General features: G+C 37.0%; 1 protein-coding gene across 1 annotated transcript in view; it reads left to right on the top strand.

Moving 5' to 3' along the window:
• COL12A1 (collagen type XII alpha 1 chain) overlaps positions 1 to 13,296 on the top strand; it is a 92,440-nt gene that overhangs the window by 23,099 nt on the left and 56,045 nt on the right. The window contains exons 14-17 of the mRNA XM_026051259.1: positions 8,540 to 8,809; positions 10,622 to 10,888; positions 11,780 to 11,972; positions 12,677 to 12,798. Coding sequence (XP_025907044.1) covers positions 8,540 to 8,809; positions 10,622 to 10,888; positions 11,780 to 11,972; positions 12,677 to 12,798 — 852 coding nt within the window. The remainder of the gene's footprint in view (positions 1 to 8,539; positions 8,810 to 10,621; positions 10,889 to 11,779; positions 11,973 to 12,676; positions 12,799 to 13,296) is intronic.

Here is a 13,296-nt window from a genome sequence, read left to right as displayed (position 1 = left end):
ATGTAGGTGTCTGTTTGAATGCTTAAATTTACACTGTGACCTTCCAAGGGTTCTTCTGTGATTGATGAAGGGAGGCAGATACCTCTGGGGGCAAATAGTCCATTCGAGATTTTTTTTTTTTTTTCTGTTTTGAAAGAGCATATCTCTGTCTTGAGACATTATTCTCCTGAAAACATTATTCTCTGTATTAAAATTCTGTATTATTTTTCTTGTTTAGATAAAACATTAGCAAGAGTTGTTTGTCAGTTATTACYGGATGATCAAAGGATACAAATGTCATTTTACATAATAGCAGGTCCTCAGAATATCTAGTAAAATACGTGTAGGCAATATTTCACTGTATATTTCACTGGTGGATAAGAAGACAAAAACTGTGAAGAACAGTAAACAATTAAGAATATAAGGTTTGTAAGTTTGGAACTGAAAGATAATACTCAGAATTCAAAGCTAAGAATAGAAGCTGAGTTTTTTAAAAAAAAAGAAGTCATGTTGACTGTGAGGCTAAAATGTCTCTTGTAGTGGGACTCAGCTGAAAAGCTACAGAAGTCAGTGAGGTGGAAACTTGATTAATCATGAGCTGAAGTAACTTGTCCATCTGGTACTGATGGGGGGACAGAATGGGACAGATCTTAACTTCTGGAGAAATAGACTTATCAACAGTGATGACAAAAAGCTGTGAAAAGAAGCATAAAAGAGTGTTTAGTAATTCAGATAGTTTTTCCATGAAACATAGCTTCTGGGAAACAAAATAGTATGGTGAATTTTTTTTTATTGCCAAAAGCACTTTGTACTTAAGTATTTTCCTGTATTGGGAATCCCAGTGGAGCTTTTTTGATGTCTTCACCGTATGAATTCTCACCAAACTTACTCAGTCAGTGATGCCGTATAGTTGCTGACTACTTCAGTTCATCATCACATCAGGAACTGGACTTGAGTTTACCTTTCAATCTGTGACAGTTGTTAGTTTATGGTATTGATATATAGAGGAATCAGTTTTGTCAGAGTGAATGTTCCAGCACTAACATAAAAGTGGGAAAAGAAAAAAACTGAGGATACGGTAGCCTCTCTAGTTATTGTACAGTCAAGTAGGAAATGAAAAATCCCAGCTCTCAGATGTTTGTGGAATTTTACTGAATCACTAAATGTTCCCTGGTGACTAAGGGTGTAGACAAACATTCCTACTGCCTTCGGTAGTGATTTATTTTGCACTGGATGTAGTAAGAGCTCACACGGTCAATTCCTATATCTATCCGAGTTGCAAGGGTGGTAGCCTTTGGCAGAGAAAGAACAACTAAACCCTAGGGACAGTAATTTATTAAATTGCTCTTATGTGATGCGCCAAAAAACATCTGCCCAGGCTTCTAGTGCAGGTCCTTCATTTATGTATGTTCTTTCCAAAATATTTTGAAACAGTTACTAATTGCTCTTTGAAGTTCCTCCTCTTCATTTTGAAGCACAAACCATTCAGACAGGAACCGTTCACAGACAGAGTGATATAGAAAATATAGTAAATGAGTAATTAAAAATGGAGATTGTTGTTCCATCCCATACAGGTAATTGTTATAAAGAGAGAACAAGTTTATTTATTCTTTGTCTTTGGGAAGTGAGAAGAGGAAATTATGTTTCTACCTCTCTGTTGATGGAACAAACCAATGTACTTTGCTTCTCCAATAATCTAGACTTGATGAAATTTATAGTGCTCTGATCTTTTAAACAGCCTCTTTCAGCCACTGGCTGACTTCATCTGCAGTTTTGAAGTACCATCCAGAGGTGAAAGATCTGGAGCTTTATATTTCGTGCTGCATTAAACATCACTGCACATTCAAAATATGAACTGTAGAAAACTCCCTGCTTTTATGCTCTTGCTTTCAAAAGTGCATGGTGATCCATCATAGGCAGTTTTGGTTGGAGCCCTTCTGTAAAGGTGCCATGGAAAACTTTTCCTCAGACAGAGTCTGTTGGCTGTGATCCCTCCCAGCTCACACAAAGATATAGAAACTGCTGAAGGGCATGAAATCAGTGCAGGCTACCATTCACCTTTGGACCAAACAAGGTTTGTGTCAACTGGGGGAGCTAAACAAATCAGCACTGGTGATTATTTCTGTTGACTTTTCATAAAGATTCGGGAACATATAAGAAACACCCTTGAGGAAAAGTTTCCCTCTTACCATGAACACACCAAGCACTCCAAACAACTCATTTGACTTTTTTTTTTTTTTTTTTTTTGTAGTTGTTGCTGTATGATGTACCCAAATTGTCATGCACCAGAAATAAAATAAAGGGATAAACATGGTGAGGGCAGGAGTGGAAAAGCAATGGAGAACTAGCAGTTTGCGAGAACTACTGTTTTTCTAATCTAATTTCTCCTCAGAGAGGCAGTGGTAAGAGCAAGTCTGGCAAGAATTTCGTTTTCTGCCCAAAGGCATGCTCTCAGATGAAAAGAACATACTGTACACTAGCTGCTAAATAGATTAACTTCTATAACGTGCAATTAATTTTTTTWAAAAAGGAAGCAAATTCACTGTGAGATCAGGCAATCTCCACAGGAAGGTTTGATCATCATGAATGTCTGAAAACTTTGAAAGATATAGTCTGTTCTGTGACTGTCCTTTTTCTGGCAAATATTTTCAGAACAGACTTAATATTTCAATTACTGGCTTTAATGTCACATGCATTAAAACTCTAAAGCAGGAGAGTAAATTACCATTTTAAATGTGAATTTCAGAGAAAGTCAATGAAAAACAAAGGCCTTTTTTTTTTAGGACAAGGACAACTGTCATATTCCCATCTTGCTTKTGCATTTTGAAGTATTTCCTTTGGTGTCAGTGAAGTTCCTGAGCTAATGGACATACCCCTTTGGAAATAAATACTGATTGACATGAGCAGAACTGTCATCCCATTTCATTTCTTACTTTTGTACGTAGCAAACTTTGTGTTTGAGTGAGGTTAAGTGACCTGCCATCCTATTTGACAAGTAACTATTTGTGTTGAGAGAACTGGACYGTACTAAAACAATGTATTGAAGTGTTGTCATGACTCAGTCACTTTTTAGTTCCAAGTTATTTTCTGTAGTATGCACATTTTAGAGCTTAGGTTTAAGGGTTTTTTATGTGTGTGTGGGGTGATAGTCCTTTAGTTTTGGCCAGAAAATGAATACTAGTTTCTTGGTAAATGATTTCTTTTTGCTGTTTCTGTAGCAACGTAAGAATGCTTTAGAAATGAATGACCTCCTACAGGCAGAACAGGACAAGGTCAAGTGACATTTTCTTACAATGAGGTTTTAGCATATTACAGGAGGTTTACATAATGTCAAAACTGTGTAGTGCTTCTTTCATCCTGGCTGAAACAAGGCCTCAGTGTCTTCAGGAGATTTCCTACTGTTTCATGCATTTTTAAAATGATACAATCCAAATATTTGACATTTGAAAGTAACTTTGAAAATCTCTGGAATATTATCTTAGTTTTATCTAGGAAACAAAATATTTACCAGAATTAAAAAACAAACAATGAACAAACAACTTGGAGGAAGATTGAATTAGTAACAAAAATATGTGTTTAGGCAATCAAGAATAGTGGTTACTCGATTAACTGTGGAACAGGTAGATGAGATAGATATAAATGGGGCTGATATGACCCTTGTTAGATATATCCTAGAGAAGGAACTCTGTGACTAAACAGTCTCTGTCTTGGTATCAGAACTCTTCCAAGAACCTTATTCCAACAGGSTCAGGTGAGCATTCCCTTGGGTAAAAAATCTTTCAGAATATTAGACTTTTCTCCACACTGCTTCCATATCCTCCCTAGAACAGGAAATGTGACTGAGGAGCCGATGCTCCAGGAGTACTCAGCTGCTTTGTGGTTCTGCAGAAGGTGCAGTAGCCAAGATAGAGGTTGCTACCTCTGATGCTAAGGAGAGTTTGACCACTGCAGTCAACACATTGATCCAATTCTGCCACCACTCTCTTCTGAGGAGCACACTCAGATCCTCTGCTGCCATGATCTAGCCTGCTGACTTAATGGAGATTTTCCTGATCTGATAGAAAGCAAGGCAAAATTCAGGCCTTAAAATTTTGATATCTTCAAGATGCAAAGTCTCCCTTCAAGAGAGGACTCGTTCATTTATTYGATTCTCACCTCTTAGGATACTGGCTTAGATCAGTCCTGGGTTTAACTTGAATGAAATTTGGCTATGTGTGAATTTTAAAGCTGCAGATTAATCTGGAGAGCTGGGTTAAGAGCATACATAGAAAATGGTATAAACTTTGAACCTAAACTGAGTGTACTGTAAAGTCTGCTGGAATTTATGTCTCAGAGTGTCTCTGAGGGAGAAGGCCATTTGAATAAGGCCATTTGATTTCTTTATGAATGTCAACATTTTAATTTTAGCTGATTCACAGCCTTGTGTTCAGTGGCAACAGTGATTGCTGGAGAGCTATTGGAAGCAAGCCAAGTGAGCATAGGAAAACCGTTTTAATACGATGTTGTGTCTCTGGCACACTATAATGGAAAAACTTACAGTGGAAACAGGATGCTTGCGAATGTCCAGAACTGCCTATAAGTGCACTTGTCTGAAAGTTAGTAGATTAATTTTTTGAGAGTATGTCTGCAGTCTCAAAGTTACATTATAGAGATAGAAATTGTTGTAAACAGATTGCAGTTCTGAGCTAGAGAGACTCTAGGGAGCTAATTCCTGAAGATTTCTAAAGATTACTTTAGACACTGTGTCTTGTGTCATTGCAAGGCTTGCAATGTACTTGGTGAGTGCAAGGTACCCACCAGGCTTATAGCTATGCTTTTAGTAGTTGCTCTGGTATGCCAGAGCCTATCCTATTACTGGATAGCTTTCCAGAGAACATCTGCTTCCTCACATGCTGATGACATGGGGACTGTTTGAAGTGAGGGACATACTCTAGCTTCCATTCCAAGTCAGGAAAAAAAAATCCAAAAAACAGGATTCTTTTGAAGGTTAGCCACTCGCCAAGCAGCCAGCCAGCACTTTTCTTTCTTACAACAGACATTGTCTGTCCACTTTCCATATCCATCTTGTTTAAATAAGCAGGCAAGTAGCAGATGTGCAGCAAGCATTTCTGAACATGTGCACAAAAGAACAGGATGATTGCATATGTATTACAGTAGTAACAATTCTGAGATACGTAAGCAGATGAAGTATTTTGCAAATCTTCAGCTTAAATCCAAGAGAAAAATACCTTTTAGGTCTCATTACATGCTTGCTAGTCACTGCATTATATTGGTGTTACTTTGGAGCTTAAATACATTTCTTGACTTTGATTGTAGCAGCTTAGATGATACTTGGTGAAATTCTAGTGGTTAATTACTGTTTGTCTGCATTTTAAACACAGATGCTCCCCCAATAKAGAAACAAAAACATTGTCAGTGAACTTCCACCTCACATATGAGGTGCAAATCAAGTGAGTGTGTTATGCTAAAGAAATGTTCTCTGTTGTAGTGTAACATATAAAAAATCTAATTTCCCTTAGTAGGTAGGTTGTCTTGTCAGCAGTTTCCAACTATTTGAAGTCTTTTTTTTTTTTTTTCCATTCAGTTCGAGTGGTTTGGTAGGCATCCCAGTTTCTTTTCACTCTCTTACCTAGCCTTATAAAAAGACATATTTAGTTCCAAAAGTTTTTTTTTTTCAAATCTACCGTATTACAGTAAGTGGTGTACATTACAGTCCTTTCCAAGCAAATTAGTTTCCTCTGTTTTTTAATGGGCTCAATAATGACTTAATCAATAATGGTTTTAAAAGCAGTTATTTTTGCAGCGTTTCCAACATATATCATTAACTGTAGTGTCCAAAGATAGACTCACAAAAAATTGTGCTGTGGTAGCAGATAGTTTAATACTGAAATCATGTTGTGGCAGAGCTGTGTTTTAAAGTAGCCAAAATAAAGTGACTTGTATATTTATATTACATTAAAATATGGAAAGAAAGTTTTTTTATTGTGGGACATCTGTGCATTCTATCAAGTTAGGTTTTCCATATTTTTTCCATTTGCACTGCCTTTTTTATTATTATTATATGAAAATGTCAAGATTTGGGAGCAGAAGCTTAAGAGCAGACAGAAAAAATGGTGTAATTTACTTGCAAAGACAAATTCTTTTTCAGCTTCCAGGAAAATTGGTCTTTGGAGTTAAGAATCTGCCCTGGCTTCATTTAACACAGTCACTGAATTCAGTGAGACTGCCTGAGGCATGAGCTCAATTTGGGCATTTCGCTATAGTATTTTCACTATACATAAAAGCCTTTTTTTAAAATAAAATTATAAATAATTCAACTTTACCAAAACCTCTATATCTGTCAGTCTGAAAAGAAGATGCTGTAAATTGTGCTGATTTATGTTGTCAGGGTAAAAAAAATCAATGTGAAGAGTAAAATTCTAAGAAAGAATTTAAAAGTTTCAGAAAAACTTCTGAGATATCATGGGACTATGGACTAAATTAATTAAAAAAAAAACACAGAGCAATTTCATTACTTGCTGTATTAGCTACATTTGATAGGGACAGCTAGATGATTTGAGAATGTGATGTATCTTTATTTAATTGCCATTGATATTACAATGGGCTGATGTTAATTTAATGAGATCATGCTGGCAATAAGAACCTTTCAAAATAAGCCTTTATCCAGGCAGTCTTGATCATTCCGGTGTATTATGTATGAAAGCGTTGTAGATTTGTGGTGGAACTGAAAGGTAAATGAAAATGAAAACTGGAAACGCAGTATATAACTCTGGGCAACTTGGGCCTTTTTCTCAGATTGAAATTGCTCCAGGGTTCTGACACCAGTGGGATCTGTGCCTGTGATGAGTCTAAGCAGTGGAAATTGTTTAGGTACTGAATTTCAGTCTGTTCAAAGAATTTTAAATCCGCTTATGTGTATGGAGTTATATTAATATCAGTGCAAGCAAAACTTAACTGTGGTGCCATGAGACCATGTGAAGTGTTTAGGTCCTCCTGCTAAGCACTAAGCCACTAAAGCACTCTTTCAGAAATATCCTGTACAGTAAGAAAGGACACAGAGAATGCAGGGGAAAAAATGTGTTTTTATGTGGATATGCATCTATTTTTGCATGTGCCTTTGGCAAATTTTGCTACAGTGAGACCATTGCATTACGACCAACAGTGCTTTCTTGCTGCCAGCAAAAGGCAATTATTGCTGTAGTAGGAAAATGGAACATATGTTATAAGTGTATKTTAAACATTAAACAGAGGCGTTGCTATTTTTGCACTACTTTGGACCAGTATGTGCCGTTTTTGAACTGTGGAACTACTCTAGTGTATTGGAAGAGTGCTCATCTAGCTGACAGCTTTATGATCAGCTGCCTCCTTCCTTCCAGGCTGGCTGGAGCTAACTATAGGGAGGAAAGAGATGCAAGTCTTACTGCAGCAGAAGTGGAGACTGTGTTAACTGCAGCTGCTGCACATTGTTGCACACCATCTGCAAACAGATAGAATGAAATAGCTGATAGATCTGGTAAGCAGCATGCAGGGAGGTGAGTGAGATTGGTAGAGTAGCAGCCAAACACGATTCCCATCTGCTGGAAAGATATCAGCTGTAAACAGTGGCATGTCTCACCTGAGCACTATTGATATGGGAAAATAATGCATTGTTCTTAATTTGGGATTAGAGGATAAGATGATATGAGAATGGCAAAGCTGCACTAAAGCCAAATAGAATGGCTTATTTATTACTCCTGAGGTGTCCAGTTAGCTTTACTCATGTATGCTCTTAGAGGTAGAAATTCTGGTAGTTACAATTAGACATGTTTTTTTTTTCTTTACAAACAAGCCAAAAAAAAAAAAAGTTTAAACATGTTTCTTTTTGGTCGATAAACCATGGCTTATTCCTTGTTCCTTGTTCCTTATTCCTTGTTCCTTATTCCTTGTTCCTTATTCCTTATTCCTTATTCCTTATTCCTTTCTTTTTCAGCAGTGGAATGAAAAACTTTAAAAATCTCTAAAGGATCTCATATGGTATTCAGATTTTCATATATAAATATGAACATGGCTGTTTTTGAAAGCTGTAGATAAAAAAACATGTAGTGTAAGAATAGTGATATTAAATAAAGTGGTGAGATCCTCCAAGAGCTTGAAAATTGTATGTTCATAAGTCTTTTTTACTTGCCCTTGGGAGATTTACATATRTCTGAAGATACGGAAGGATAAATGTTCAAAAAATATATAATTGAGAGCTAAAACCTACCTAAATAAGCTGTGGCACATTTAAACACTGATTTCCTTCAAAGTTTTCACTTAATACTGTTTTTGCAAACTATAAAGCTAACGGACTGAGCAGCTTGCATTGTAAGAGATGGGATTATTTGTAGTTTAAAGTTATCTTTAAGTGTTTTGTTGGATGAAACCTTCAGTTTTCTCCTAGAACTATGAATTTATTTCACTGGCACTAGTGTTGATATAAAAGGTTCATACCATGTTATGATCATTTACTTTTCCATTTGTGCATTRCTTTAGCTTTTACTATGTGTATTATAGTGTTAATTTATTGTTTCCTTTCTTGCAGAACGTGGTTCACCTCGTAACTTGGTTACCACAGACATAACTGACACCACTGTTGGGTTATCATGGACACCAGCTCCAGGAGCAGTTCATGATTACAGGATAGTATGGAAATCACTTTATGATGATACAATGGGAGAGAAGAGAGTACCTGGAAATATAGTGGATGCTGTGCTGGAAGGCTTGGAGCCAGAGACTAAGTACAGGATTTCAGTATATGCAACCTACAGCAGTGGAGAAGGAGACCCTGTAGAAGGAGAGGCTTTTACTGATGGTGAGTGTCAGACTGTATTCTCATCACCTGTAACATTCTGTTCTTGATAAAAATTAGCAGATCTGAATGAAAATTAGCTTTATTTTTCTTGATTTTGTGTAAAATTCCCTCCAAACAAAACTTCATCATAAATCAGTGAATTCTGGCTTTTCGTTTGAACATTGAAAGAAGAGAAAGGGTGATTTCTACATCTTGTAGACTAGAATTTAGCAAGAATTACTCATATCAATTAGTGATTTGTGCTGTGATTTTGTCTGAAAGTTAATTTGAAGCTAGGCTCCCATAAACTGCTGGAAACAAATTGGAAGAAATGCTGTGTAGAGTAAGGAAGAAAAGTAGATTAAAGTCCCACAGAATCAATTTCCTTTTCATGTTAGATTGCTTTCTGCTCTTCATAGTCCTCAMAAGTGGGCTCAGGGAGTGATTTGGGTATTTCCCATTCACATTTCCTGTAGCTCTTCTTTTTTCTTACTTGTTGGCATGTTAGGTAACATAAGGCAAAGATGGCTCAAGCCTCTCTGCAGTGTAAGCAGTCTGAGAAACACTGAGAGACCCTGGTCTCTCAGTAGTAGTTTGTTGCTGCATAGCAAGAATCAGTAAGAAGAGAAACTGAAATGAATGATTGAAGGAAAGGTTCCAGGAGAATGAGCCTTGATGTTTCTGCTACTCCATGAAGAAGACTGTGTGAAGATGAAGGAGTGCTCTGAGGGAAGCACTGTGTATACTCCATCCTAGGTATTTGTTTTTGGCTACTGTTGGAGGCAGGCTASTGGACGAGGTGAACCTGTGTCTTTGACCCAGTGTAGGTTCTCATAAGGCCAACCAAGAGCAGTGATTGCTGGAGCTGGTACGAGCTGTCCCACTTTGATCCAGGGTAGCCACCATAGCTCCTCCCACTTGCAAGGACAACAGTGTTAGTTGTCCTTTCTTTTCCAACTTCAGCTGGCAGCTTGACTGTGCAATCTGTAGCTTCCTTCAAGCAGACTCTGCCAGGTCTATCTGTAGACCCAGACCTGATGTTAATTAACATTTCTTCTTTCTGGTGCAAACACAACTGAAAATTCTCTGTTCCTAAGACTGAGGAGGATACTGTGGTCTGCAAAGCTTACCTTATTGTGTGATGAAATACTGACTGATTCTGGTATGCCAAGAAGATTCTGTCTTGCCAAAATCTAGATGGTTCAATCCAGCTGACAGCCAGCATTGCATACCTTTTATGTCACTTCGGGTCTTTTGTAACATTTGTATAGTCTGGAATGTGTTTTAGAAGCTGAGTGCTGCAATCTGTGGCTAATTTCAGCACTGGTACTATCCTGCAGTTAGTGGTGACCAACTTTCCAAAGGCTTGAAAAATCTGTTGAATGGAGCCCGACACCTGGGAGATTAGATACGCATCTCATAAATTTCAAGTGTAGAAGATCTTACCTCTTTAGAGCAGTGTGTCTGTAAAACAGCAATGACTATATAATTTATCACTTTTTGCTTGAGAATATTGAATGCATTTCTTARTGGATAACAGAAAAGTGATACTACATAGAGCTCCTAATTATCCTATCATTCATTACATAACATCCTTTATTTTTTCCTTTGTAGTAGAAAACAGATTTATGTTTGTTTAAGGCATTAACATTATAAAGGAAATATYCCCCCTCAGTAACCCTCCCTAGTAAACCTTCTCCTCTATTAAATACTGTAATTTTAAAGGCATCCATGATTTTTTTTTAATACAAGTGAATAGATCCTGTAGGCATGCATTTTAATTTATCTTTGTGTGACAAAGTAAATATTTATCCATATTTTTACACTGAAAAGTGTCACCAAATGCCAGGACTGTGACAGTAGACAACGAGACGGAGCATACAATGAGAGTTACATGGCAGCCGTCACCTGGGAAAGTCTTGTCTTACCGTGTTTACTACCGACCACGGAGTGGAGGAAGGCAGATGTTTGGAAGAGTAAATGCTCCTGCCACAAGCATAGTGTTGAAGCGCCTTAAGCCTCAAACTACGTATGACCTCAGTGTTGTTCCAATTTATGATTTCGGACAAGGAAAATCAAGAAAAGCAGAAGGAACAACAGGTATGTATAATGGTACATGATTTGATAATTAAGGTTTTATGCTTAGAAAATGTAAGTGCAGAAAGTGGAAAAAGTATAGTGGAGTCTGCCAAGATCAGGAACTAGCGGAATAAATAAATAAATAAATTGTTAAAGGGGAGAACAGAAATTGATTTGTYGGAGGTTTCAATTGTAGGGCTTGAGCTCAACTTTTTGCTGTTTGMTACTGAGAGTGTATCTCTGATTAAGAATATCAGACTTGTTTTTAAACATTGCCCTCAAAATTAAATGAGATGGAATGTATTTATGGTAGCTTGTGAGGAAGACTTGTTTTTTAGAAGACTGTTTCATCACATGTTGTCATTCATTTTCAAGTTTGCCTTTTGGTCTTTGGTATTGACTAAATAGCTACCTTCTATCCTGTTACTTATTTTTTCCCGTGGAAGATGTGCAATAGTAAACCTCCACTTACTTGGAGGCATTTAAAAAAGAGAAACTAAGTCTAAACTGGTAGTTTTTCTCCATAATTAGTAGAGAAAGTARGTGTCAATGTACCTGACAGCTGACCTACTGTCAACATTTATTTAAGATCAGTTGGATGTAACTGGCCGTCTTTCTGTTCCTTGACTGTAGAAGCAGCATAGATAGCAGAGTCTACATACCTAACTTTGGGATACCCAAAGCAGGGTGAAATGAAATTTGTCTTTTGTATCTTGATACTTGTGAAAAGAACATAGAGTTTAGATTTTTTTTAATGTATGCTATAAGTCTAAAAATCATTGCTAATTAAGTCACTAATACTGAATTTGCTGACTGATTTTTACATTCAAGAATACTTGTTACATTCAAGAATACTTGTTGATTTTTTCATAAGAAGATCTGATTTGAATCTTGTTTTTTTTTTCTTTGCAGCCTCTCCCTTTAAGCCACCTAGAAATCTTAGGACTTCTGATTCTACTATGTCAAGTTTCCGAGTAACCTGGGAGCCAGCCCCAGGGCAAGTGAAGGGTTACAAAGTAACTTTTCACCCTACTGAAGATGATGGAAGCCTTGGAGAATTAATAGTGGGGCCGTAYGACAGCACAGTGGTTTTAGAGGAGCTTAGGTATGGATAATAATAACTTATCTTAAAAAAATAATCTTTAGCTTAAGATTTTGTTTAATCATGATAGAGGATTGGAATGCCTTGCAAAATCCTCTATAAGGAGGTGCTTTGGCAATAAGCTGTAAGAATATCGCTATGAAGTCTTTGAAAGGCACCTGRCAGGGCTCTCCTGAGATTATCCCTATCATTTGTCGTGTTCTCACGGGAACAAAAGGAGCTAAAGATGTAGGCAGAGGCAGCATTCACATAACAGAGAGCTAATGGGACACTGGAGGAGAAAGCTGGGATTTCTAAAGTTTCTCCCAAAGGTTCTTTCTAGTTATAAACTAGTTATATTAGAAATAACTAGTTTACTTCCAGATCTATATCTTTTTTCGGAGAGCTGGATTTAAAAAGTAAGCTTCATAACATGCCAAAATCTTTTATGAATTTTATGCATATAAAGTGAATGCATTAAAAATAGGATAATTTAAAGTCTTAAAAGACTGGAGTGAAAAAACTCTGTAAGTACAGATCTAAAAACAGCTCTTAAATTGTTAGAGTTTCATGGCTTTGATGGAAGATCTGGTCTTTGAGTATTGTATTTTTGCACTTTCTTTTCTGTGGACTAAAACTGTGAAGACTTTGTAACTAAGCACTGTGAAGTGTCAGCGCTTGGCTCGCCAAGTGTCTTTAGTTACAGTACATTTCCTTAACTATTGCAGGGCAGGAACTACCTATAAGGTAAATGTTTTTGGAATGTTTGAAGGAGGAGAGAGCAGCCCTCTGGTTGGACAAGAGATGACCACTCTGTCAGATACTACTACAGAGCCCTTCCTATCTAGAGGTAAACATAATTCAATTGAAGAAAATCTAGTCTTAGATTACAGATAAAAATAAGATCAAAAGTGTTTATCAGCATTTCCTTATCATTTTTGTAATGCATGTAAATATTTATTTACAGGATTCACTGTACTCCCCACTCTCATGATACAACCTCTGGTCTGAAATGACCACTGAGTGTTCCCTCTTTCATGATTCTAGTCCTCTACACCCTTCAGATGATCTTACGGAGATGATCGCTCTTGCAAACCCTGTTTGCTGATCACTTAAAGCCAGCTGCATAGCATTTTGCAAGCCATCCACATCTGTGTTAAATTACATAAGGTCAAATTCTTGAATAGAGATCATGGCTTGTCTAGTAGGGTCTCATAGGAGTAGAACAAAGAATTTAAAGCAGAGCTTTGCTCTTTGACTATCCTTATGTGATGACTTTTCCTTTTTAGACTATGATATAATAAATATAAAATAGGCAAAGAGCTCATAGTTGAGGAAGGCTCAGAGT

Source organism: Nothoprocta perdicaria, unplaced genomic scaffold (genome assembly GCF_003342845.1).
Source record: "Nothoprocta perdicaria isolate Ctin4 unplaced genomic scaffold, notPer1 scaffold_74, whole genome shotgun sequence".
Taxonomy (NCBI): domain Eukaryota; kingdom Metazoa; phylum Chordata; class Aves; order Tinamiformes; family Tinamidae; genus Nothoprocta; species Nothoprocta perdicaria.
This window is presented reverse-complemented; position numbering and strand designations above follow the sequence as displayed.